Here is a 27,009-nt window from a genome sequence, read left to right as displayed (position 1 = left end):
TGCCATGAAGATAGCAATGGTTGAACTTAGTTCATTTATTTTATCAGAACTACGAACTGAACAAGTTAAAAAAAATTGTGACTAAAACTTTTAATTAGATCGCATGGAAAATTTGCTTTCTCAGCACTGCCTGTTGGTCTTTAAAGGGTCATCGTGGGGAATCTCAAAATGGCATGAGAACCATCATCACGCAACAGTAGATTTTATCCAAATATATGCGTTTTAAATATAAATCGTTCCCATTATATTTCTTGACTCAACTGTATTTATAGAGCTCTATAACACAACCACCACTGTATACAAAGTGTTCTACATGGAGCATAAATAAGTCTTACAACTACAGTATGTCAATTTAATTGATCAATAACTTACTTTAAAATGATCTTATGTTGATGGCCCGCATTTATGTGCACCAGTCCAGTGCCTATCAATGTAGGTAGCTCGCATGGCAGACATGATACATCAAGGAAATAGATGTAACGTTACATCCCTTCTGCATATAATCCCCTCAAAAGTTATTAGAACAGTGTGGCCCATTTGTATACTTTTGCTGAAATTTCGGTTTTGGTGCATCTTTCTTCAACTTCTCCGACTAAATATTTCTGTAGGCTTCCAAGATCATTTTTCTGCTGCTAACACGTGATGCCATGTTCTTAAATATGTATAATTAATTAATATTAGTAATATTAACATATGTACAGTATGTACACATGCATTGTGCACACACGAATGTTCAACTGGAATCATCTTGAATTAGCAATATATCACCCAACCTCCAGGTTTATTTTTCTTTGTGAGGATGCCTATTGATCCCTATTGATTTTATATTGTAAATATAAGAGAAACCGTGACGAAACATGCATGTTTATTTCTGATGGTCTCTCTCCAGACAAGAAATGTGTCAAAAGTCAAGTGATGCAGGAGGAGAAGAAGAGAAAGGTACTGCATGTGCACGCACGTACACAAATGTGGCTCATTTATGTTGCACAGGAGACACAACTCCACGGTCTTGACAGTTTGTGTGTCTCAGAGCGGATAAAAAAAAAAAAAAAGTAGAAGCAAGCCAGGGTTTGTGATGAGATTCTCCTCTCTTACACACTGTTTCCACTCACTTTGCAGGCAATTTGTTTTGCTGGTAGCTTTTTAACTAGAAAGGACTGTTGAACTTCCACATGCAGAACTGGCCCATTTCCTCAATCACTGAGTAGTTTGTTGTTCAAATTATTGCAAGCTAGTGCCTAAATTAGGTATTTTGCCATTTAAGGTCTTTTTTGTCAAAAAATGATACACTGATGGGCTCCTCAAGTTTTTGGTTTAAATACGATACTGTTTCTACAAAAACGTGATTATGGGCAGAAAAGCAAAGATGTAAAAATCATGTCAAGGTATTGTCACTTGACCAGGGAACATAACAGATAATAACAGGGGACCTGTTTTTATGGTTTCGGGGGCGCTATGTAAGCAACTATGAGCTTCTAAATTCCCAATTATTTCAAGTTGCAATCTGAGTAAATTCAAACTTCAGGTAAAGTTAATTGTGCCTTTTCACTGTTGATCTATTGCTATTCAGACCACTTCGTCTTTTTGAAACGTCTCATGTTTGCTAGTTTTTGACACACACTGACAGATCCCATAAGGTCAGGTAGGTTGCATCAAATGGAATAGTTCAGTGGAGCATATGACGTGTGAGTGTGTGTATGTTTGTCTATGTTGGCGTGTGGGTGTGTGTTTGAGAGAGAGAGAGGTAGAGAGCAAGCACGTGTGCATGCTTAGTCAAAGATCTTCTATAGAGTGTAGGTCCCATATAATTTAGATGTAAACCAAAATGTTCAACTAAAACATAAATTCATGAAACAAAAGCAAGTTAGCATAATGCATACACAATGTCACAAGTCGCAAATGGACTTAAGGAAATTAGCGCAGATGTTACAACTATAAATCTTTTTTACCACACGCATTCAAACGTACGTTGCAAGCACACCGAGCATCCCAATACAAGGCTGCAATGGGGAAGGTGAAGTGAAAAGTGGTTTGTGCAAGCACCGCACACAACTCTTTTATTCTCCTCTCTGTACTTACCGAGCTTTTGATGCACTTACTGACTGTTCTCTCTCTTGGTAAAACACAAGTATAGTGTGTAAAGTGTGTAAGTAAGTATATACTGTATGTGCTCCAGAAAATCTTTGCTCTCTTACTTCCCACTAGGCAAGTGAGCATGGTAGGCAAGTCAGTGTGCCCCACTTAGCTTTGTTACTTATATTACATAATCAAATACATAAATTGATTATTATTGAGGAAATAATATTTGTGCTAGTAGAAAATTAAAAAGATTCCATATAATTACCATTAAAAGAGGTATAATTTAATAACGAATTTTCACAATCAATGTTTCTCAAGATTGCAAAAATAGACAATAGTATCGTTTCAATTATGTGCGTTCAAATTATTACCAAAAAAAAAAAATGTGTGGGTAAAATTCGGGGATGAGTGGTCAGCAGGTGGAGAGTAAAAATAAATAATGACCAGACCGGCCAAATGTGGGAACCTGGACTCCTCTCCTAGAATTGTTCGCATTATAAATAAATAAATACGTTCCTGGCTTTTTGGACTAAAGGATTTCATACAGTCTGTACCGGAGGTGACAAAGTTACTCCATCTTACACTCACCATGCCAGCTGCAACAGTGTCTTGAGGAAAGATCATTATCCAAGTAAAAGACTGCAAAAGTTCGTCCATAATGGTACTGATCAGGGAAGACTTTATTTGCTGGGAATAATCTCTATTTAGACAAAAAAAAGATTTTTGAAGCTCAATGAAGAAAATTAGTACATTTTCAAAATAGTAGCAAGTTTATTTTTTTCTTCTTTTTTTTTAGTTATCTTATATACACGAGTCTCAAAGGGCTTCACTGTAGAGGCTGACATTTTTTTCAACATTTTTGGGGAGTCAACAGAAAGAAGAAAAGAATTCGCGCCCTCCTAACTCGCCGCCTCGACTACAATTAGTGTCCTTTATCTATAAAATTATTAGTTAGTAGCCTACACCGCTGCCTTGTAAACATTAAAGAAAATAAAGCAATTTAGATTAACGTACAACAAGGAATAACTTAACTTTGAATTACATCAGTTTATTATTTATTTATTTTTTTACCAATTTTTATATAAATAAAAAGAATACCCATTTTTAACTGGCTGCAAATTGAATGACTAACAAATCACTCCATTTGGCTCAGAAATGTGTAAATCTGACTCTAATGTCAGTCTCTCACCAACCATCAACCACACTGCGCTGCACTTCTCTCACATCTATAACAAAGGGATTGTGAACTTCGCTTTAATGAGTCCACCTTCACAAAGCTGCTGTGCTTGCTCCCCGCTCCGAGATGCTGTAGTAACCTTTGTAACCAGTAATGGTCCAAAAATTCCTCCGGTCTGTTGTGCAGGGCTGACCTGCAATTACACAAAACATTTGGTGGAGGGTATTGCTGCCAGATGAGGCTCAACCGCCGGTTCACATACCTTTTAACCCCTGCAATGAATGTTGACTTGTGTCCAATAAAACACAGAAACATAGTAGGCTGTGTGGTATTACTTTGAGAAGCTTTTTTGTTATTTGTATTTTTTATTGTAACTTAGATGAAGATCAGGTCATTTTGTTTGCAACTCTGTGTGTTGATCTACTATTGCCTTCCAGCAACAAAAGCTCTTAAAGATTTAAAGAAACATTCACTCACTCATTCACTCTCTCTCTCTCTCTCTCTCTCTCTCTCTCTCTCTCTCTCTCTCTCTCTCCGTCCCTGCCTCACATAACTGGATTAGGTCTGCTATTTAGAGTGAGGGGCGGTGAGAGCAAGGATTGAGGTCAACCTAATGAACATTCATCTCAGTGCCTTGCTTCAGCTATACACACACTTTGTTGAACAAAACCGTGATGCTGCTTTTTCCCCACTTTGAATTCAATTAGATACACTGTTCTACAGTTGGTCAATGTCTCATGTTTTACTTCCATAAAGCTATCTTCGTGTTCATATTCTGCCAGTTCCCTTTTTACCACAGACACTGAGAATTGTTGCCTGTGCGAATATTGCGGGCTTTGTGACTTATTTTAATTAGACCAATGGTGCTTTTGGGGTCTCCAATATTAGCAGAACCCCCACTCCGCCCCCCTCTTATTATGTTTGCACGAGCATCAGCACTGTGTGATAGTGCTTAAAGCAAGATCATTATGTCTAGACTGTGCACGGATTTGATCCGTGATTGGTTGTAATGTCATAATTTGCCAATCGATTAATGCTGTCATTGATCGAATGCACAAAATAATATATTACAGCAAACATAATCTTGTTCGCTCCAGCGATATTCTGTGCTGGCAATCGTTAACAATAGAAAGTTTACACTGTAAAAAGTGGAGCTCAATCTACAGAAAATGCAAGAGAAACCTATTGCAACAAATTATTAAGTTATGACAAAAAATTTTCTTTGTTAAGACTTTGAGTTATTAAATGAGTTTTAAATGCAAGTAAATCCTATTTGAGTATTTATTTTCACTTGTAAATCTTTTAGTCTTAGAGTTGTTATTTGAGTTTTAAAATACACTTTTCGGAGTAGGTGCTTCTTAGGTTTTAAAAAAGATCTTTACAATTCATTTTAAGTTGGAGTTACTCTCTCTTTATATTTAATTGGCTAAATGGTATTTCATACACATACAAGTAGTTACAAATCAACCCCCATTTTCTGGGTATTGCATTTTTATCAGTATTTGTGGGAAATTCTTTAGGGTTTATCTGTTTAATATAATTCTCGTCTGTCATTACAGAGCTGTTAATACAGTGTGTTAAGACCAACAATATGGAAAAGGTGAGCACCTGTGTGTACTTGAAATTTGATCATGTTGATGCTCTTCTTTGGAACTTCCATTTTGACACAATTTATTGTTTTCTATTATGAAGCTCAATTAAATATATGTTTGTGTTTGGGGGGGAAAAAAGCTGCAGGAGCTTCATGAAAAAGGCTGCGACCTGACATGTGTCGACCAATCAGGCTGCAGCCTACTACACCATGCTGTCAGTGCGGGAAGCAAGGAGATGGTCCGCTTCATCCTTGACCATGGTAACTGGTCATATGCCTCGATTGAGTCACATGACTGCATGAAGTCCACTCATTTGTCATCTGTTTGAATTTTCAGCTCCAAATGACCTCATTGATATGACGGAACACATACAGTGAGTTTATGTTTGTCTTTAATCTTGTTGAGTGTGTCACTTAAAGTACCTTGACTTACTAGTTTAATTTGTTCTGTGAGCAAGCCAATAACCGCAGTTTAATTGCATAGTAAATATATTTTCCCGATCGAAATGGTATTAATCCATACCAGCCCCCCACCCCCAAAAACTATTTTTTATTTTTATGTTTTTAATTGAGAAAAATAGCACTGTATTCTAAAATATACGTATAAAATCATAACATCGGCAAAGAAACATGTAGTAGCTTGAAAAAGGTTTGTACAATAAGTCAAGCTACCGCTATCTTGCCAGTTTGACACATGGACAGACACAAAGACAAAAGCAGTTTTTCTCTGGATCTCATGCTGCTTCTGCTCTTCAACAGCGGCGAAACAGTTCTTCATCGGGCCGCGTCACTGTGTCACCGGACCATCTGTCACTACCTGGTGGAAGCCGGAGCCTCGCTGATGAAAACCGACATGCAGGTTGGTTTAGAAAAAGAATATCATAATGTTGTGAAGCTTACCTCTTACTCAGTCTAGAAATAAAGACTTATAAATCAACATTGAACATCAGAGCTTTGAAACTATTTTATTTTGAAGTTGTTACCGGCAGCGTGTCGCCACATAACGGTTGACTCTGTTTGGGCTCTCGCAAAATGTTGCTAATGATGTCAACAACACAAAGTCGTCCTCAAATCACAATTTTCATCCAAGTACCCAATTATTTGATAGAATTTTCACTAGGATATCTGAACAGCAAAATATTCCATAACCCCTAGTCACTATTAAAGAGAAGTCTGCTAAGGAAAGCAAAGACAACAGCGCTATTCCTCTAGAGGCCTTCCGGGATCTCATGCATCGTGGTAAATATTCCAGCGTTTTTTACACTAAGAAGCTTGTGGTCGAAGGGTTGAATGCTGTCGTGAAACAAGAAAAAATACGCAAGATGTTGACTGACTGCTAGTCTGCCTGAGAACTGTGAAGCATCTCTAGAGTAAGACAGTGAACCCCCAAACTGCTCATGAGTATTTAATCTTATGACATCTCTCCCTTGCCTGCACATCGGTGTGGATTTGTTGCTTTGTAGTGTAATACATGCAGTCACTGCTGGAGAGTGTAAAAGCGAGGCAAGGCCAGTTTATTTGTGTCGAGCCGTTTATCCAAGAGACAAATCCAGTGTTTTAAAGAGGCAAAACAGTTATTAAAAAGTACATTGGTTGAAAATATGAAAATCCCCAAAATGATATCAAAATGAAAGCAGAATAAATGAAAAATGAACAAAATGGCAAAATGACAATATAGCCTATCAAATTTAAATACAACTTTATTTATATAGCGCATTTCACTATTGCTGGAGCTGTAACAAAGCACTTTCCTTCTAGTGTAATATAAATTAGCAGGAAATCAGCACACAAATGAAGACATAAGCAATAGATACCAGAACAACGGCAGGACAGCGACAGTCTCATGTTGAGTCTAAAGCTAAAGAATAAAAATGTCTATAAGCAAGGATGTGAAAACAAGACAAAATATTTTGGAGTGATGAAAACGTCGCAGTGATTTTCAAGCCCGATTTAAATGTCGTCTAGTGTAGTGACAGTTTGAGGAGATGTCAGGTGTTCACGAAGTTCCTTCCACAATTGAGGTGCATACAAACAGACAGCCGCATCACTTTGTTTAGTTCTGGTTTTGGAAACAATAAGCCTTCACCCAATCAGCTGAGGAGTGTTCAAGTTGCTTTGGGAACGAAAGGGCCTTGAATATATTCAGGTCCGAGACAATCAGAGCTTTGTAGTCCAAACATTAAATCCTTTTTTTGACTCACAGGAGTGTTGAGAATTTAGGACTGTGTATTATTCATCCATGGCTATTAATACAATTGAAAAGATCTGTAGTTCATAATTCGATATACGATACGTGCATTAAAATGAAGCAACATGTCAGAGTTAAATAGAAATAAACACATTTACGATATAACCAGCTCAAAACACATCTGTCTCCTCAGGGTGACACCCCCAAAAACCGGGCGGAAAGGGCTCACGACGCTGAATTGGCAGTTTACCTGGAGAACAGGCAGCACTACCAAATGATCCAGAGGGAGGACCAAGAAACAGCCGTCTAAGCATCCTCAGAACCAAAGTGCAAAAAGCTGCCAAGTGAGAGTGGAGCTGTGCCAAAAGTTGCCATGAGGAGGATAAGTAATCAACATATTGATCAAGAAACAACTCAGGACATTTCCTGTAGTCTCAGTGGATCATAAACAGTGTGTGAAAAACATTGGAAATAACTACAACATGTCTGAGACTTTTAGTTTTTTTACATTTTGAGTTATCAAAATTGACTTTGCCATGAAGGGGCCATTCATGTTCATTTTTTGGACTTAACGTTTCCCTCCACATGACTGACAAAGCAGAAACAAAACTAGAAGCCTTTAGAAAGTGTGCTGTATTCTACTTGTACTTTTTTTGTTGCCTTTTTTTACTTAAGTGTGCATAGTAAATTATTTTTAAGTTGCTTGCACTGCAGCTAGCCAAATATCGACATACCAAAAACAAAGATACGAATCACATTTAATTGTTAGAAACTTTAGCATTTGATGTTGGCATCTTTAACTTGCAAAATCATTTACTTTTATTTATACTTGCCAATTATATCTTACGATTATGTTGATACACTGGTTGTGAAATGTGTCGTTCGTTTGCTGTTCTGTCGTATCTAATGTAGTTTTTAACATTGCATGTCATGAGGTAATAAAACCTTTTCCAGTGGTTTCAGTTCTTGTCCACTGTTTTCATACTTTTTTAATGTCCAGCTACGGATGAGCTTGAAACGGTCAGATTATTCCAAATCAAAAGGAAGTACTATTTTTTTTGTATGGCATTCTGTACTAGATGGCAGTCAATTTACCTGTTTTTCTTTTCTTTTCTCAGCTGGCCACATTATTCTATTGTCAAAAACATTTGTCCTCTGAGATCCTCGCTCCTTATGAATGATATTGCAAGTAAGATAGCTGGCCTAGCTGAATTCATGGATCGATTCAGATGATAATGGAATTTCAATTTCAATTTCACAACATACACAATGTACATGAACCATCCGTGAGTTATTCTATCGTCATTTTGTGCAGAGTACTTTAATTGTTTGTCTTGACAGTTGATTCACAAGAAGCTCATTTGCCAGGCGAGATCCATTCCATTGTTGCATCAAGACAAATACAGTCTGGGAAGAATATCAGGTATTGAGTTGGCATTTAGAAGCAGTTTGAATGGCAATTACAATATGAAATACTAGGAGGGCTCAACGCCAGGAAAGGACACCGTCATTAGGCTGGAGAAAACAGCATTCTGAATGTCAATCTTTAAGGCTGCAGATCCAAGTGCTTCATTTCTCAAGTTATAACTTCACAAAAGTGAGTACATCCCTCTGGAAAATATTTTTTATCTTCTGGGGGACATCACTTTAATACAATGTAAAGTAGTATACGGCTTGTAAAACAGCCGATGCTATTTCCTCAAAACAACACAACACAGTCAATGCCGAAACTACTGACAACAAACGTGAGTGCACCCCTAAGTGAAACTGTCGCATGACATGTCAGTGGTTTGTGTGGCCAGCATTATTTTCCACCAGTGCTTCAAGGTCACGGAGTTCACCGGAGTCTCACAGGTCGCCACCACAGTGGCGGTGGAACTGCATCAAGAATTGTCTCCGAGCCCCTTCCTGTTTTCTCTGCTGATGGACAGCTTGACAGATGAGGTCGGACAGGAGTGATCTGAAAGTGCGGTTAGTAGAATGGAGAGGTTACAAGGAGTAGACGTGAAAGGTACAGAAGCCCAGCTATACTTGGGATCAATTGTTCAGTGTAATGTGGAGTACAGACAGGATGGCGCGCATGTGGGTGGGGTGAATCCATGGCAGAAAAGAACCAGAGCACAATTGTTATTGATCTCCGGCATAATGCTCCTTAGATTTGAATGACGCACTTTGTGACAACCCCTGGATAGTATTACCATCAACAAACATTTAGAGTACATATACTGCATATAGACGCCATCTTGAGTACGTCAACGCCACAGTCGTAGTGGACGTGGCAAAGTAAAGCAATTTGCGACGGTGCCTCGTTCTGTTGCTCTTTGGAGAAGCCAGGACTCATTGTATGAATGCCGAACCATTGCTTTTGATTGTACGCGCACTACGTCGTTCTGAGTTTTATGAATATTACACTGGTCAACAGCAAATTTTAATCAGAGAGGGCATTATCTGTCCCTAAATGTATTTTTGACGTTCATTTCCAAAATGGCTTTTTTTTTTTTCTCGAGCACATCAGGTTTTTAAGATATTTTCATTTGTTTTTCAGTTTCACCGATAAAGCTTGTCCAATACTGATATTTATATGCATTTTAATTTATAGCTATTACGTTTCAGAAAAAGATTCCACCCATTGCTGAACCAAACCTTAATTCATAAATATGACTAAATATAGCACTATATTGCCTATTACATAATTATTATGATCAAAACCTTGTGTGCAAGACAAAAAAAAAAAACAGGACATATTCAGAATAACTTGGGAAAAAAATCTAGAAAAATGTGCTTAGATCTCAGATTTTTTGTGTTGTCCAGGGTTATTTGCTGATTTTATGGCTAATACGATGGCCACATCCAATACGGCAGATGTGTTGGCAAAGGGTAAGAAAATTGTAGATGTCGAATATTCTCCTGTGGTTTCCTTTATGAAACAGGTCTGAATGGCTCTTCAGGTGCCAACGCCAATGTAATACGTCCCTCCTTAATTGCCGTGCTGTGATTGTGCCAGGGACCATCTAAACATGTTATGCATGAAAACTACACCCCCCAAATGTACGTTGACCACTCTACTTATACTTAAATCAACCTCTGAAAAGATTAGAATAATTGCCCCAATAGTACAGATTTTACAAAGTTTAAGACTGCCACAGTGTGAGAGGCTGCTGTAGTTAAGGCTGGCCCTCAATTAAACAGCAAATTGCTACTTTGATAAAATACAAATAAAGTTTAGATTTAGTGATCAGTTTCTCAAATGGAGACGCACAAGCGTCTTTGTTTGCAAGCGACGTGTCTGGATATCCCCACAAAGGTGGGTAAACTACGATAATATCACAGTTTAGCTCACTGAAAGCTGGCCAAACATAAACTACGCTGCATACTGATTTGACTCAACTTGTTTCAAATTTAGTGGAGACTTGACTTGACTTGCTTTATATTTGCCTCAATACAGTAACTTAGGGCTCGCTTGAAACGTGAATGTTAATACTTGACTAGACTTACTACTTGCACACATCTGTGATGCACCCCCACCACTGGCGTCACTAATACAATAGAACATAAAAGTAGGTGATCCAGGGTTGCCATGGTAACAACAGAGATGCTATTGTCCTCATTATACGCCTCGGAAGCAACCACATTACTTTCTAGCTATGATTTTAAGAAATTAATAATGGGGGAAATTTGACAATGTCTCTGTTATGCCAAAGGCAAGTGAATCAGTCTTCATACGCTACACATTTGCTAATAACTGCAGAGACCATGCCATCATCTTAAATGCATTTCTTCATAACCGTGAAGATAAAACGTGCCTTTCAGAGTTGTTCTCATTAGAGTTTTGCCGCCGGGTGTACTTGTTTAGAAACATGCACACGCATACACACGCGCGCACAAAGCAAAGTTACACTTTATGGCCTCTTGTTGCTTCTGTTGGTCTGTAGATGAACACAGGTTGAATGTGTTTGTGTGCAGGGTGGGGTGACAGGGGGTCTGAATGGAGCTAATGCAACCAGAATGAACTGGTTTGGGAGACAAAGGCAAGGGGCTTGCCCAAGGGGTAGGGGAGGCCAATCGTTTGAGATGGGGTGCATTAGGGGTGAGCCGATGCTCGCAGAGAGAAAGAACTCGACGAGAAAGTTGACGCCCTCGACCTCCACTCGAGTCCGAGCTGCCTCACAAGTAAGTGCTTCCTTGTCTTCTTGAGATCTATTGTCTTTTTTTTAAGCGAGAGAGAAAGAGAGCAAGACTAAAGATAAAACTGATTTATTTTGGCTGTAATGAAAAAGCTTTTTCCTCTCTTTCTTAAATAATTGTTCTTGGTTTGCAAGTTTTTTTTAAAAAATAATGGAGCAAAATTGGTGCTGATTTGAGAGAAGTTTTGTGGGGTTTTTTTTGTTGTTGTTGACAATGTTGGTGCTGAACATCATCGACACATCGGTGTGTCTATGCAGAGGCGGGGCCTTGGGGGTGTGAATAATCAATTAAGTTTAATAAGTGCAACTCAAGTAGAGGTATTATTGCTCCCAAAATGGGCATGTGTTTGTCTGAGCCGTTATCCACTGACAAGCCCACCGCCCCCCCTTCGCAACCTCCACTTCGCTCCCTTTATTAGTCCTTTGTTTACATCTCAACTTGTTGTATGCTATAATCCTAGCACAATTTTTTTTTCAAAATACTGCATGTCAGGTAGTTTTTACATTTAAAAATAAAAGTCATAGCACTGACCAATAAGTCTTTCTCCCCATTACCTGAAAATATTCATTGACAGTGATCTCGTTTGTTTCGATACCTGGGGTGTCAAATTGACATTTTAGTTGCAGTTTCTCTTGGTGGGCCGTTACAATTGTGAAAGCATATACGTCAAATGTTTTATCACCTCCTCATACAATTACATGTACAGAACAGAACAAATTAATGGATAACTCCTTTGGAAGTCAGTCAAAAATAATAGTTTGTTAAACTATTGTGAAAGTTACTGTAATATAGTAACAAGAATTATTTATGTATATATGACAATTTAAAATTTGATCCATATTTTGGCAAGCATAATTTCCTTTTCGGGCCTCGTAAAATGATGTAGCAATCCAGAACTGGCGCCCGAGCCTTGAGTTTGACACCTGTGCTTTATACTGGATATACCCTGCAAATTGACTGGCAACAAGTCCCGGGTGGAGTCCGTCTTTTGCAGATGGGATGATATCTTGGTTGTTGAAAAATATCCAATGTAGTCTCCCTCAATATATATTTTTGACCCACCTGGAAAAAATGCAAAGGAAGGCGTTTGAAATGAAAACTGCAATAACAGAATGGCAGAGTCCTGGCTTGCCGCGGCAGCATAACTATGGAAACTATTATACATAATTGCAAACGTTCAGAAGATGCATTCAGTGTCAACACAAAGGCGACATCCAAGAACCTTTTCCGCTAAACGCGATATGAATAGTGATGTACGGGCAAGGTACAGAGGAATTGGTGTTCAGGTTTCACTGAACAAATCGACAAAGCAAAAGAAAGATCTTTTGGAATAATTTGTACTCTTTGTATTTTATGGCAGACGGACTAGATGACATGGAAGAGATGAAACACTTAAATGCATTGAAAACATTTGTTATGTCTCAAATTATTTTCAAAGTTTTCAGTGTGTGACGAGAGAGAGAAAAAGTGAGAGAAAATAACTAGGGTCAACTTTCAACCTTCCTACCTTTAAATTAGCGATTGTCACATCAACTAAGCTTTCCCGTAACTTTTCTTTAACCAATCAGATTTTGAATTCAGCCTCACAGGGTCAGCCCTTTGTGATGTCATCATTTTTCCGTCCTCTGATTGGTTGGTCAGAGCAAATCCTTTTCCTGCCATGTTCAATCTGCACACATGAATACTTTACATATTCATCCTCTCTGGTAACTATGATGTAGCTTTGTAATGTTTTTGCAAAGTTATGAGATCGATATTGATTCTGAACTGCTCCAGATGATGTACGGAGCCAGCTGAATTTAGGTGAGAGGTGGGGAACACCCTGGACCGGGTGCCAGCCAATCACAGGGTAAATATGGAAAACTCACATCCACACTTAGACAATTTTGTTTCTTCAATGAATCTAACACGCAAATAATCCACCAACAAAACTAGGGTAGCTTCCCCTGTCATATTTTTAGCCAAATCCATGACTTCTACTTTAACGAGGCAGGAACCATTTAATACTGTAATTAATGCCATATTAAAGTCAGTACAGCCCAATTTAGAATTGGTGACGTACAGGACATACCAAAAAGTGTAATAAAAATGGTTTTAAGTACATAAGAGTGGATTAGAGTTAAAGCAGGCATGCCTGCCAGCATCCCATACTACTCGACCTCATTCAAGGAGAAGCAAGAGAGCGAGAAGCACTGCAACAACTCGGTGGGGCTTATGTGTTTTTAACTGTTCTTCATAACGTTTGGTTGAGGGAAAGTAGCCTTTTAAAGGAGGCTCAGTATTGTTTCCGGAAAGCTCTAACCCTTACCAAAAAAAAAAAGTAATCACATATTAAAGCAATAAAAAAAGCAATCCATTGCAGCCTGATCATCTTGGGAGGAAGATTCCCCCATCTGTGGCCCCTTCACATTGTTTCTCAGTTTTCCAAAGATGGGTTTTTCCTTGGCCTCCTGACGGTTAACATAAATATCGTTATAGTTGTCGTTTCTATTTGTCAACTGTGGGCCGGTGAAGCCCTTAGAGATTTTTCAGTGATTAAGGGCCAGTCAAATAAATTTGACTGGGCTTGACTACAATACATGGCAGAATTTATAACACCGGTTTCTAATGAATGTAGCATCTGTGTTGTGACCCCCGTAACCCTTATTGAGGGCTTACCTAGAAATAAATGATCATGGCTTGGGTCATTTTTGGCAAATACAAATTAGTTACTTCTTTGAACAGTTTTCTTGCATAAAATAACAATAATGCTAATAGGAAAAAAAAACAACAACAACAAAAACAGATTTCACCTTTTTCAGTTCATGGAAATGTATCCGTGTGTATCCTATATCGTTCCCATCAGCCAGTGGCAACAACAAAAAAAAAAGTGGGGCTGAAATTGAATCTTGAGGGACACCACAGTTGCGTTTATTATTCGTAAATGAACTGTTATTGATATTTAAGATGGCGCAAAAGCCTTGGCTAATAGTTAAGTAGTTCTGTGAAATATAATATGTCAGGGAGGGGCTAAATTCAACGGTGCATGTGCGTGTACAAACGTACTGCCTGTGCATATTTTCTAAATCAAATAATCCGTAAGACATTTATTTTTAAGTGTAATTTTGGGAGATGCGTTTGAAAGAATTTTTAGGTATTTTAAGATCAAAGTTTGTGGTTTATTTTTATTTTAATTTCCTAATCTAGGCATTTTTAAACGTTTGTTTTCCTATTCACGACTAGGCTTAAAAGCAGGGGTGGGCAAACTTTTTGATTGGCGGGCCACAATGGGTTCTAAAAATTGACAGAGGGGCTGGACCAGGAGCAGATGGATGGAGTGTTTTGGTAACTTCATCTCATCGGAGAAAAAAAATACATTTCATTTTAAATGAAAGTGAACAAAAACATTACAACAAAATATATGTCTTTGACACACCACAGTATTTAGAAAATAAAACATTAACAAAGTTTATTCATTTAATTTTTTTCAAGTTCGGTGGGCCGGATTAAAACGTTTAACGGGCTGCATGTGGTCTGCGGGCCGTAGTTTGCCCACACATGCTCTAAACTCAACTTTCATTACAGAGCACATTAATAAACAAGAATCCCTGCATACAAAGTGTACATGGAGTAAAAATGAAACATACAAAAACAAAGCCTGTTCAAACGATCAATTTATAACATTAAAACAGTAAACACCGTCAAACACTAGAACAATGCCGAGTCTACTCCTGAGTCAAAAGTCATAGAATAAAAACGTGTTTTAGTATTGTGTTTTCCGCACAGCCACTTTTTTCATATGGCTCAGTCGTTCGCACACCCCCGTAGGCAATTGAGCGTGCTTCCGAATGGTTGCTAAGTGGTCGAGCGAGGCTGTTGCTACTCTTTTCAACCTTGCACTTTCGTTTTGCTTTTTCGTGCCATGTTTATTTTCCTCATTAGGGTCACGGATGAACATAAAGACGAAATCAGCTGACTTTGGGGGATAGGCAAGGTACACCCTTGAGTGGGTACCTGCCAACTGCGGGGAACCAGGTTTACACAGTATACAGATAGTTCAGTTCACTCACAAATGGACTTTCTCAGTGTGAAATCTTGGCTTGATTCGTTAAACATAATATACATGCGGGAGGCCCAATTTATAACTATACTTTAATTTCTTGCGACATACTGGCTTATCCGAGGCTCAGTGGGTGTGAATCACTGGATAATATCGGAGTTATACATGATTCTAACTTTGTTTACCCACAGCACTGGCCCTGGCATATGATAAGTCAATTTGAAGGCTCAAACAAAGTACAGTTGGACTCCCCGCTGACAGAGCAGCGAACCAGAGTCCATCCAATTCCCACAACAGATGCTCCATTTGTAGCTAATGTTAGAATGATGCAAATAAAAGCTGCTTGTAGTGGGGGAACTCATGATGACACAGGTGTGGGCTGGTCTTCAGCTTGTAACCACATGACCATGTTGACCTTTCCCCATAAATGGCCCACGGTCATTTGTCAGAACTGACATAACCCAGAGCCATCGACCTCCAACCCCTACCAGGCGACTTAATGAGACACACATATTTGTGTCCACGAGGGAGAGAGTATATATTCTATAATGTCCGCATAGTAGTGAAAGCCCAGCGCAAACAAACCACTAAGAATATACCAATAAAATATAGTGTTTAATTCATGACATAGCCATGCTGTAACTGCAATTTTTCCCATGAGTATAAATGCAATTAATTTATTCCACCTAAACTCCAATAAATATTTTTTTAGAAGAAAAACATCAATCTTTCATATTGTACTTTGAAACTGCATACAAAAATGACAATTAAATATAATGCAAAGAATTAAACAGTTTTTGCTTCAGTTTAGTGGACATTGTGCCGCTCCTTCTCCTGTGTGCACCTTGGCCACTTGGGGGCGGAGGCGCACACGCAAGAGTATTTCACAACTCATCTAGTAAACTGAAGCGATATTAGTCATTTTATAATTATATATTCCAGCGAGTATTGTTCTATTGTCTGTCTCCATTTGTTGTGCCACTGTTTGTGTTCAAATATCCGTTGCTGTTGCTTAAATGATTATAACAGCAAATCATCGATGCTCTTCATTAGTTCGTCGATGGCTTTTGGAATTGCTTGTTAGCATTAAGTTAGAGGCCTTTGCAAAGGCAAAGTTACAGTATGTGGTTCTTTTAAATACACGGGTAATCGTCTTCGATTGAGGTTTAGTTTGTCGGTAAACTTCAGTTGGGTGAGGCAGCCACTTTTTTAGAAGAATTCCTCACTTTCTGCCCAAATTCTGTTGGTTGAGAAGTGACTTGAGTTGTGCACACTGCCACCACGTTTGACGTTTATTTCTTTGGATCTACCCCCTGAGAGGAGCCATCTCACTTTCGAGGAGGTCCAACATACAAAATGAAACAACAACACATAAAACACCTCTCTGCTCACAGCTGCCCACCCTTCCCCCACTAGTCACATACAAATAGAAAACTCCAAAATATGTTGATAAATACTGCATATCGTTTGTCTTTTTTTTTTCCTTGAATCAACGTTATCCAAAGTCAAGTCGAAGCAAAAAAAACAATCCTGAAAACCCCGCAAGCCAGCAGCGTGAGAGTTTAGAACGTCTGACTCACAGTTCTGAGGTGAAGGCAGAACATCCAAACTCTACACAGGAAAGCCGAAGCCCGGAATCAAACCCCGGACCTCTGTACTGTGAAGTGGACATGCTAACCACTTGATTACCATGCCACTCGTATGCAATACATATATTTTCAAAATGCGTCAACAGCCTGGCTGACATACGTAAATGTGATTTTTTAGGTAGTATCCAACTGAGTGACTGGGACCTCTTTCCAACCTCTTTTTGATGAATATTTAACCCTTCCCGGAGCACCAGAGGCTTCGGAGGTGCCAGAAGCAACGCAGCTCCCCTTTTTATATTTTGTTTTTCTTCCAAAATGTATGTGATATATATCACACGTTTTTGGATCAAACGTCAACTTTCAAACATTGTGATGTCCACTTGATGTGTGATCTTTCTACTGCTGTTTGACTGTTTCGTGATCATGGACCCTCAAAGATCAACAAGTGTATGTTTTTGTGAAAATGTGGTGGAAAGAATGATTCAAATGTTTCAAACTCAAACTACTGTCCCTGTAACGATACATATATACACGATTCAAGCTTCCTCTTTTACCGCGTTCCCTTAAGCATACACACATTTATGACATGTACAGTTTTACAGTATCACAGCTCCCACCAGTCACTTGATGGTTAGGGTTCACCTGTGAGTTTACCGCCTGCCAGAATATGTAACCTCTCTGTTTTCCTGGAAAAGAGAAAAATTCATTACACGTCACATTATCAAAAATGATTTCTTTGCAAAACCTCTTTGATATATCAAGTGCAAATGTGCATCGCTTATGTGTTAAATGGCAGTGAATAATTTGTCGAATTGCAAAGTATTGTAGTCTTCGTGTGACCTTGACCTAATTTTTCAAGGTCATTGTGGGCCAACATTTTCAGCACCATTTGCATATTATGCTTTATGCTTCTGGTTTTGTGTCCTGAAAATTTGTAAGCACAAATCTTTAGCAGTTGAAGTTAATAGACCCTATTTCTTGTTCACAAGATTTTTCCTTTGAACTAGGTAATTGTAAAAAAAAAAAAAAAAAAAAAAGAATGAGCGTTTGTATGAACTTCAGATTTGGTTATCTCTGGACTGGCTTAATCAAATTTGACAAATGCGGTTTTAAATGTGATTTAATCGTTCAGAAAAAAATTGTCCCAAGTCCCTACATTTTGGTATATGTCGCAAGATGCGTAGGAAGTTGTAATAATGATCATGTCAGCAGTATGGAAATATTTTAATGCAGTGCAAAAACGACTTGCACGATGTGCAAAATGAGCATTTCGTGTGGCGGGAAGGATAGAGTTGCGTTTAACTCAACTCATTTAATATGCCACCTGAAAAGATGGCGTGCAAAAGAAAAACATTGTCAAAGTTCTACTTGGTTTTACTGCTCCACAAGCCATATAAAAAGTACATGTTGGGATAGTTTTGTGGAAAAAAAAAATAAATAAATAAATGAAAGCAATTTGGATGCAGTTTTTTTTTTTTTCTCCTTGACGCATTGCTTCGGTATCGGCTCTGGACTTGGTATCAGCAGATCCAAGGTGACTCTGACTTGGGTGCAATGAAATTTGATCGGGACATCAGAGTTTTTAATTATTTTCATTTTTGTGCATTTTGGGTCACTTTCAAAATAGTCCATCACATTTCTGCGTGAAAGAATGACATATAAGGTATTTTTAGTGCTCTCGAATGTCAAAGCAAGTCAAATTTGTCCTGTGCTGTCTCGAAGGGTTAACAACCAATATTAGCGTTCTGGAAAATGTTTCTTCTTCCAAAAGACTATTGATAGTTTTTTTTTGTTTGTCTGCAAGAAGGTGGAAGGGTGACCAGGTTGAATGTGGACTTTCTGACTGCTGTGCGTTTTAACAGGATGAAGGCCACGCTGCTGCTGCTGCTCTTTGTCGCTCTGGTCACAATCAAAGCCGTAGCTGGTGGGAAAAACAACAAAGGTATGAGTTTGCCTCTACCGCTCTTTCTTTTGCTCATCTCTAAAACTATCAGCTTCCAACATAGTAAGGTTTAGTCTTTTAGTTTAAAGGAGACGTATTATTATGCCGTTTCCGCAATAGAAAACAGACAGCAGGTGTCTTAATAGCATATCTGCAACATGCTTTCAAAGATTGTCCGGTCCTTGTGGGCCCCTATCCAGCCTGTTTTATATTTGACCTTTTTCCCACACACACCTGATTCAAATGCTCATCAGCAAGCTTTGCACATGCTTGATAATGATCCTGATCATTTTAATCAGTGTTGAAACAGAGCAAAATATAAAGGAAGCTGGATAGAGGCTCACGAAAAGCCGGCTTGGGGACCCATGATCTCCACGCACTGCTTCTTGTCTTTCTGAAATCAGCCCATTTGTTCGGCCGACGCAAGTGAATGACTGTATACCTCCCCGAGCCAAGTGTACGGATTTCGTTACCATGACAACCAGTGGTGGAGCGAAGGGACCGAACAGGCATGAGCAGAGCCCAGAGTGCAGAATTATCGCCAGCATCCATAAAGACGTTCAAAGCTTTTTCACTCATGGAGGCAGCAACAGTCGTGTAGAAGCGGACAAAGATTCGCTCACAGACATATTTTCAGAAATGGATAACAAAAGATTTACCATTTAATATTTGGATCAAACTTTTTACTGTTCAAGAAGTTCCACGTATTTGCGGGTGGCAAGTAATGAAGCTTTTGCCAATGGTACCGCTAGGAAAGCAAACAAACAAACTTTGATTTGATCAAGGCAGAGCAATTGACAAAACATTCTGCACAACAATTTTAGCCTCCTTCTCTACTTGTTTGAATCTGTCAATTGTCCGTTGAGAAGATGTTCCTTGAGGTATGTTGCTTCCATTGGTGACTGTATACTAGCCGTAGCTGACATTTCAGCGTGTTTGTAAATTCAAAGATTACAGGTGGTGGAAACTCAGACTAGTTAACGTGATCATTGAGGAACTGGCGAATTACAGAATAATGGCAAAGACCACCTCTTTTTGTGGCGAAATGGATCGTGCTGTGTTGAGCTGAAATTAGCTAGTTACCAATCCTGTTTTGCGAAATTACACAAAGACAAGCCAACCAGACTTTTTATACTTATGGGCGAGTTTGCAGTGTTAAAAGTGGTTTGAATGTAGCCTCCCTTCACAAATCCTTTTTACCTCCTTTGAGTCTTAAAAAATAATAAACAAGCGTGCAGGAGTAGGATTTTCAAACATGGCCGTTCAGAATAGCACACGATTACCAAAGTGCCTAGACGTAATAAATAAAGTAAGTAATAATAAAGATTAAAAAGAGGTCCCAAGCAAGAAAGGAATGTCGATAATTGTGTGTTGTTGCCTGAGGTCCCTTTGCTCTGCTTCTGTTTGCTAATCTTTTGTCTTATTAAGATGGATGGATATCCCTTTATGGCTTAGGCAGCAAGCGGCCGCAGGGATGTGCCCACCATGAGTGTGCCCACAAGTGCGCGACAAATGATTGCCACCTTGTTAAGTCTCGTCTCTGATTGGTTGTTTTTCATTAGGCTCAGTGGTTTTCTAACATGAAATTAGAGGCATAGGTTTTGATGACTGGGCATTTTTTTTCTCTTCACAAAATCTTTTACTAATGGACTACTCTGTCTAGTCACATTGACAGTTTTAAGAAATACGACTAAAATTGTGTTGTATTTTTTGTGAAACTTTTATTATTAAGAGCTGTATAAATAAATTGAATTTGACTTAAATGTCAAACTCCCCGTCATGGCTTTTTTTTTTTCATTGTTTATGGTTTTCTTTGAATAGGATTAACTTCTTTTTGTGCTTGTCATGACTGTTAATCAATTTTTTGCTCAATCAACAGAGAAAATCAAACCTTCCCAGTCCGGATCAGATTGCACCGAGTGGCGCTATGGAAACTGTGTCCCTAGCAACGGAGACTGTGGTGCCGGTTTTAGGGAGGGCACATGTAATCAGCAGACCAAGAAAATGAAATGTAAAGTCCCCTGCAACTGGAAAAAGAACTTTGGAGGTAACGTACTAGTACAAACTACAAATATTTTTTCCAACATTTTGTAGATTCCATCCTTTGTGTTTTCAATGTCCAGCTGACTGCAAGTATAGGTTTGGAAGTTGGGGCGACTGTGACCCCGATGCTGGCATCCAGACCAGAAGTGGAACCTTGAAGAAGGCGCTGTATAATGCCGAGTGCCAGCAGACCATCTCTGTCACCAAACCCTGCCTTGGCAAGACCAAGACAAAAAGCAAAGGTTAGACTGACTGAAGTCAACTGCTTTTAAAAATGTGTTTGGAAACTTTTCACAACTTTTGAAAGCTAAAACATGCATTTTCTGTCTTAATTACTACTTGTTTTAAAAGTCATATTTTTCCTGTTCAATTGGTAAATAATTTTCCTGAATTCATTAATATCATCCTCACTTGACTTTACTTTCCCCCGTTGATTTTGAGCTAAATTTTTTGAGTCTAGTAGCTTTTGAAAAGTGACTTACTTGACAAAATGCAGACATTTCCCTTTAAACGACACAAAATCATTTTCTGTCACATCGTCCGAAAAACACCTCATCTGTCTTCCCAGAAGCAAAAGTGCATTGTGAATTGCTGAATTTACTTGACGCATTTCAACACCTTCAGTGAAATCCAAACAAATGTAGAAATCTCATTTGAGGTTCTCTAGTGTTACCTTGACTTACAATCACATCATTTTATTTTTTTTTTAGTTATCAGCTGTCAATATTTTGTTTTATGTTGTGTAAGTAGTGCACTTCAAATCTTGTATACTTTTGTTCTCCAGGAAAGAAGAAAAAAGGCAGCGGACAGTAATGCAAGAGAAGACTTTCTGGGGACAGCTAAGACAAGGATCTTTCTAAATGAATTGTGTGGCGCAACTCACCTCTGACATTTGGACAGTGGTACTGACATTTATAGAAGTAAACTAGTTTTGTTTGTAGAGTTTCTCAAATGTGGACTCATTTTCAAGTAGAAAGTAGAAAATAGTCTATTGCTAATCTCGTCTGAATCTGATGTCAATGTGGTCGAAGGATCCAACTTGCTATTGGGAATATCTCGTCGTTAGTATTGGCGAGTGTATGCACGGCAACAGCAGATTCCATTAGACTACATCATGAATACATAATCAAATAACGATGTCATTTTTTTTTTTTTTTAAATCATTGATAATATTATGAATAAAGATCAAGATGATATTTCAACAAAATGTTTTTGTGTATTCTTCAAACTATTCCTGGTTATGTACAACTTTAAAAAAAGAATGTGCAACATGCTGTTTATCATTCTAAAGAGAGTAATCTTATTCGAATGTGTCTGTTACTGATCCTGTAGATTTGCACAAATGGCTATCTTTGTCAAAAATGCTAAATTCCTTCAACTGTCAACATTGCAACCAAGCATCACAATTTCTCAGAATTTCCACTATTAATGTGCTCCCCAAGGCATTTTCCCTTTGCAAACCTTTCACCAGTCACACACAATTAGGTATATCTGCCCATCCTGCTTTGAAAACTTGAGACCGCACAGTCAACCTCAACTTTTTTGCAGGTTTGGGAACCAAGCTAATGATACAAAATTGCATTGTTGAATTGATTGTCTTGCGATAAACGTCATCGCCTCTGATTTTGTCTACGCCACAATATCTGTAATCTTCCTTTTTCACACCGCAGTTCTGGTTTACACTTGCCTTCCCGTCACTCAATAACAAAAAAATCACCGTAATATTAACCTTGTGTGTGGTGTGTTTCAGTGTACTGCAGTCAACATTGCAACAACACACGTGTTAAGTCCCAACAGAATAGTGAGCACAGACGCATACCAACTGAGTGCTGTTCTTTGTGTCTAAATGCGCCAAAGTTGAGAATGCATTGTATTGCACAAAGCGAAAGTGAAAACTGGAGTGCATGACAGACAGGATTCCCCAAAAGTAAACTGCGGAAAAAATAGATTTTTCAAGCTTTGACTTGATGACTAAGTGGGAACAACAACAGAAGAAGCAAAGTGAGGCGGGGATGGACTTCTATCACACAGCTTGCCTGGCGGAGTTTAAACAAGCCACAGCACACTTGATCTCGATGCTAATCAATGGGACCTTGGCAAAAACATCTAAAAACGACAACTAAGTTACCATCTTTCGCTTCACAAGAAGATCAAAATATTAGAAACAGCCAGCCCATTTCTTGTTGACCTCCAATTCAATCCCTCCAGGTTTTCATTTATGGATTGTTGTGCACTTAAATGCCTCATGCCCTTTCCCCAATTTGTTTTCTTTTTTTTTTGCAATGGAAACAAAATATGCCAGAGATTTTTAAATTATACTTTCACGAGTTGTTAAACATTACTTCTCTTTGGCTCCAATAACAAAAAATGGCCCCAAATAACTTCACAAAAAGTCAAAACATTACTGCACTTACATTTATTGCAATGGGGTAAAACATTTTCTGATATAATTCGATATTTAATGATGACACTCAGAATTTAAGGTTATGTTCTCCTGTGCGCGTAAGCCCCAATGCACACAAAATGATAGTCAGGCTTTTTTTTTTATTTATTTATTTTTTTTTAGATTTTGACCCCTCCCAACCAAAGATGACAATCAGCAAACTTTTTATATTTGATAAGATTTGAGACAGTTTATGTTTAATGAGTTGGCACGACATATACGGTATTTGTTGGATCCTGGGTGGTCACGTGTGATTTCTGTCTCGGGCGATTCCTGTTGAGATTGGTGGTGGAAGAGAATATTTCTACGTGTGGTGTTTTTGTGTCGAGATTATCGGAGTACTCCACACACAATATGATCGAAACAGCCTGATGTTTTTTGTCTGAACGTGTGGCCAGTTAAAGACGTGTATTGTATTGTACAGAATTCAAGTACACAATTTACATATACAGTTTTCCAAATCCTGATGCAAAGGATTTACTGTTGTCTTCTAAACCTTCGAGGATTTCTTTTCATTTTTTTCTCTGCTCTGTTTAGGTCATACACACAAAGTCTCTAACCGGTTTCAACACCATTATCCCAAGGGTGCCTAATTAAATGGAAATTACTTAAGGAGGTTATTATACATCATTAAGCAAGTCACAGTTTCGATGCACAATGGGGGAATAAGAAGCCGTTTTCTATTTATGAAAAACACAGAATTCACCCGTGCCCTACAGAAGGAATGAAAAGACTGGGCATCTAACGACAACAACCACGGCGTTAAATAACAGCAAGCAAATGGCTTTGTTGTGATGTGTTATTGGAGTAGGATAGCAGCAGCTAAAACGTGCCTGATGTGCAGCAAAGCAGGTATTAGAAGCGACTGGCGTCTCTGGAATCCCGAGAACCTCGAGATGCCGGCTCTTCCAAAGGCTTGAAGTCATGCATAATTCAGTCACTCCTCCAGTGATTACAAAATGAAACATTTGCTCAGAAATAAATGAAGAGAAATTCTCATAGAATGGTGCGTGACTTTGCACGGGCCAAATGGATGAAATTCTCCAAAGTTGGTGGATGGCAAGCAAGAATTACCAATCATTTGCCAACAAGGCTGCAACGTCAGCCAGACGGCAGTAGAGTCTGAATAATACAATACGATACAACTTTATTTATATAAACACAAACAGCTGGAGCTGGTAAAAATGAGAGTGTTACAGAGTGTTTCTTCTTTGTCTCTCTGTAAATATAGATTTTCTTTTTTTTTTTTTTTTAAATTACTCATATAATTACAGAAATGACGTTTTTTTTTTTTTTTACAGATTTCTACATAATTTGGCACACTGGATTTTTAATATTTTGCCCCAAAAATAATTCTGTTGTCATTGTGGCGGTTCCTCTCTGGTTTGTCGGCCCTGCTAATTCTCTGGTCTTGAACACCGGATCAGGATTGATGCCATTGAGTAACTCTGACTCACTCTGGGCCTTCACTAACGATGGGCACACACAAGTTTGTGCTTAAATGAGATTGGATGAACATTTGACGTACAATTGTAATTCAGGAAAATATTCTTTCTTAAAGTTGTTCTTACTGGGTGAACAAGTTAAGAAAATACAGACTATGTGTGTATACATATCCACAAAAAAGAAAAATCAACTTTTGAAAATAAAAAAACACATTTACAGAAAATGCATAACATATTGAAACTACAATAATTTACAAAATCTTATAAGTGAATCCAGAACGTTGGTAATGTGTTTACTAACTGTCCTAAATCTGTGTTTCCCAACTTTTATTCAACCGAGGCACACAGCATCTGGACACACGGGTCAATTATGTGCTTTCTGTCATCTAGTGGAAGAGCATTTCATTGTTCTGCCTGGAATTATACGTTTTAAAACGTTTTTTTTTTTTTCAATTGGAAAATAATCGCTGGTCCAAATAATCAAATTGACACGGGATAACTTCCCGTTGCACGCTCGAGGATCTCTCACGCACTCATTAATGTGCTGTGACTGAGACATACTGACTGGGAAACACTGCGCTAAATAACCGTGAGATGGACACTTCTCAACTGTTCACATCGTCTTGAATCTTCAAGCGAACACTGTACAATACAACACATAATGGCAAATAAAATTAGATTCTACAGATGCCTGAGTTTCCTTTTGCAGCAGCCAAATGCTCGTCTTGTGTAGTCAGCTCAGGTGTTTTTTGTCCTTCCTCCGCTTTCTCCTTTTTTTCACTGGTCGGACCTAACAAGAACTTGGGCACCCTCGGTTTATGCAGACTGCAGATTGTGGGCGTTGCCTCATTTATTGGAATCCATTCTGATTTATTAACATACGGTAACACACTGTGGTGGGAACAAAATCATCTGGCGTGCACATGTCATGAATCCAACAGTGATTTTGCATATCCACTGAACAGCCTAAGAACATTTGTCCATATTGATTAGTGATGAGGCTAACTAAGAGAGCGCCTTGCATCCTCTCTTTATTTCCCCAGCTGGAAATTCCTCACTCACTCTCACACTGGGCCATAGAGACTGACACCCCCCCCCCCCCCCCCATACTGTGACTTTGATTCTTCTGCCTTGTGCCAAACTAAACCTTCCTGCTCCAAAAAACAAGAATTAAAGTCATTAACAACTTAACACGCCTGTGCAGCACTGCAGTTGAGTTGGTACAGCTTTTCACAATCCTGTGCGAATATTAAGAGATGATGGATGATAAAGGGAGTTGCTAATGTACACTAAATATTTTTTTAACCCCCCCTATATGTGCGAAAGGAGACCTCTGTTTACTCCAGAGCTACCACACTTTTTTTTATTTTTTTTTTAAATTGTTTACCAGCCTTGATGCCAGGAAAAAAATGAAAAATACAATAATAGACACAAATTTGAATCATCAGCAAACTCGTCCATATGGTTCATTCTAACTCCCAATCTAGGTCAGCTGTGATGTTCTGATTTCTTCCTCATTGGATCAACCCCAGAATGGGTGTAGTGTGGCTGCTATTGGCATCACCATGGTTACAGCATGTGGTGACATGAAAGCACCAGAGGGAAGAAGTCACCAGCCAACACACACACACACGCACACACTACAATTGTGCAACAAAGGCTGTTTATTTCCTGTAATGTTGTTTCGTCAACATAATTAGATCTGGATCACATACTGTATGTAGTATTTAGAAAGTATGTATTGTTATTGGTGAAGCTGGCTAAAATGCTGCAAAAGTTCAGTCTTTAAAAATAAATAAACAAAGCAACAAAAAACATGCCAAACATCAAAAGATGTTTTCCCAAAAGCTGCAATGAAATTTTTATTGGAAGAGTAAATTAAACGTCACGAAGATTTATCGACTATAACATTATATTATGAAATCCAAGTATCATTTGTTCTTTACATTTTTAATTGGCCATAAAAAAATCAAGATGCAAAAATGATTTCAATTTTTTTTCTTGTTGCTGTTTTTTTTTTTTTTTTTCAAATGAACTAACAATACACAGATCGTTTTGAATACAAGCAATGGGAATGAGTGTCTTCTGCTGGCTCAGCCAAGCTGGCAAGTGTCGCAGTCATGCCACATTGTGCAGCTTTTGCTTAGAATTTAACCACCAAAGACAACAAGAGAATCAAAGTCTTTGCACTCCTCAAGTAGAGGAGTTTGCAGTGTGGAAAATACTTGCAGGTGAAATAAATACAAAATAAAGAGGGACGCATTCATCAGTCATGCATCCTGTCGTGA

The 27,009-nt window shown here is 38.5% G+C and overlaps 2 protein-coding genes across 3 annotated transcripts in view; both read left to right on the top strand.

The window, feature by feature from the left end:
* Positions 1-7,997, top strand: part of LOC148340303 (diacylglycerol kinase zeta-like) — a 56,862-nt gene extending 48,865 nt beyond the window's left edge. Inside the window, exons 32-37 of the mRNA XM_088289498.1 lie at positions 890-939; positions 4,816-4,856; positions 4,988-5,108; positions 5,185-5,221; positions 5,607-5,706; positions 7,229-7,997. Coding sequence (XP_088145624.1) covers positions 890-939; positions 4,816-4,856; positions 4,988-5,108; positions 5,185-5,221; positions 5,607-5,706; positions 7,229-7,345 — 466 coding nt within the window. The 3' untranslated portion in view covers positions 7,346-7,997. The remainder of the gene's footprint in view (positions 1-889; positions 940-4,815; positions 4,857-4,987; positions 5,109-5,184; positions 5,222-5,606; positions 5,707-7,228) is intronic.
* Positions 7,998-11,099: 3,102 nt separating this feature from the next.
* LOC148340302 (midkine-A-like) lies at positions 11,100-22,040 on the top strand. Of its 2 annotated transcripts, none has more exons than XM_088291866.1 (5): positions 11,100-11,205; positions 18,711-18,790; positions 20,670-20,837; positions 20,914-21,075; positions 21,618-22,040. In XM_088291866.1, exons 2-5 carry the CDS (start codon positions 18,712-18,714, stop codon positions 21,644-21,646), a joined length of 438 nt encoding a protein of 145 aa, XP_088147992.1. In that variant the 5' UTR covers positions 11,100-11,205; position 18,711; the 3' UTR covers positions 21,647-22,040. The 2 variants fall into 2 exon arrangements, with proteins under 2 accessions (XP_088147992.1, XP_088147993.1); XM_088291867.1 differs by lacking the exon at positions 11,100-11,205 and adding an exon at positions 13,017-13,069.
* Positions 22,041-27,009: the final 4,969 nt, after the last annotated feature.

The sequence above is a fragment of the Idiotropiscis lumnitzeri genome, chromosome 3, assembly GCF_059441095.1.
Source record: "Idiotropiscis lumnitzeri isolate Australia: NSW breed Sydney's pygmy pipehorse chromosome 3, RoL_Ilum_1.0, whole genome shotgun sequence".
NCBI classification, from domain to species: Eukaryota; Metazoa; Chordata; class Actinopteri; order Syngnathiformes; family Syngnathidae; genus Idiotropiscis; species Idiotropiscis lumnitzeri.
The sequence above is the reverse complement of the archived record's forward strand: the minus strand, read 5'-3'. Positions and strand labels throughout refer to the sequence as shown.

Coding starts and splice junctions, on each gene's coding strand:
- LOC148340302 (XM_088291866.1), top strand. CDS start 18,712: ATGAAGGCCACGCTGCTGCTGCTGCTCTTTGTCGCTCTGGTCACAATC. Junction 18,791..20,669: donor TGGTGGGAAAAACAACAAAG/GTATGAGTTTGC, acceptor CTCAATCAACAG/AGAAAATCAAACCTTCCCAG. Junction 21,076..21,617: donor GACCAAGACAAAAAGCAAAG/GTTAGACTGACT, acceptor TTTGTTCTCCAG/GAAAGAAGAAAAAAGGCAGC.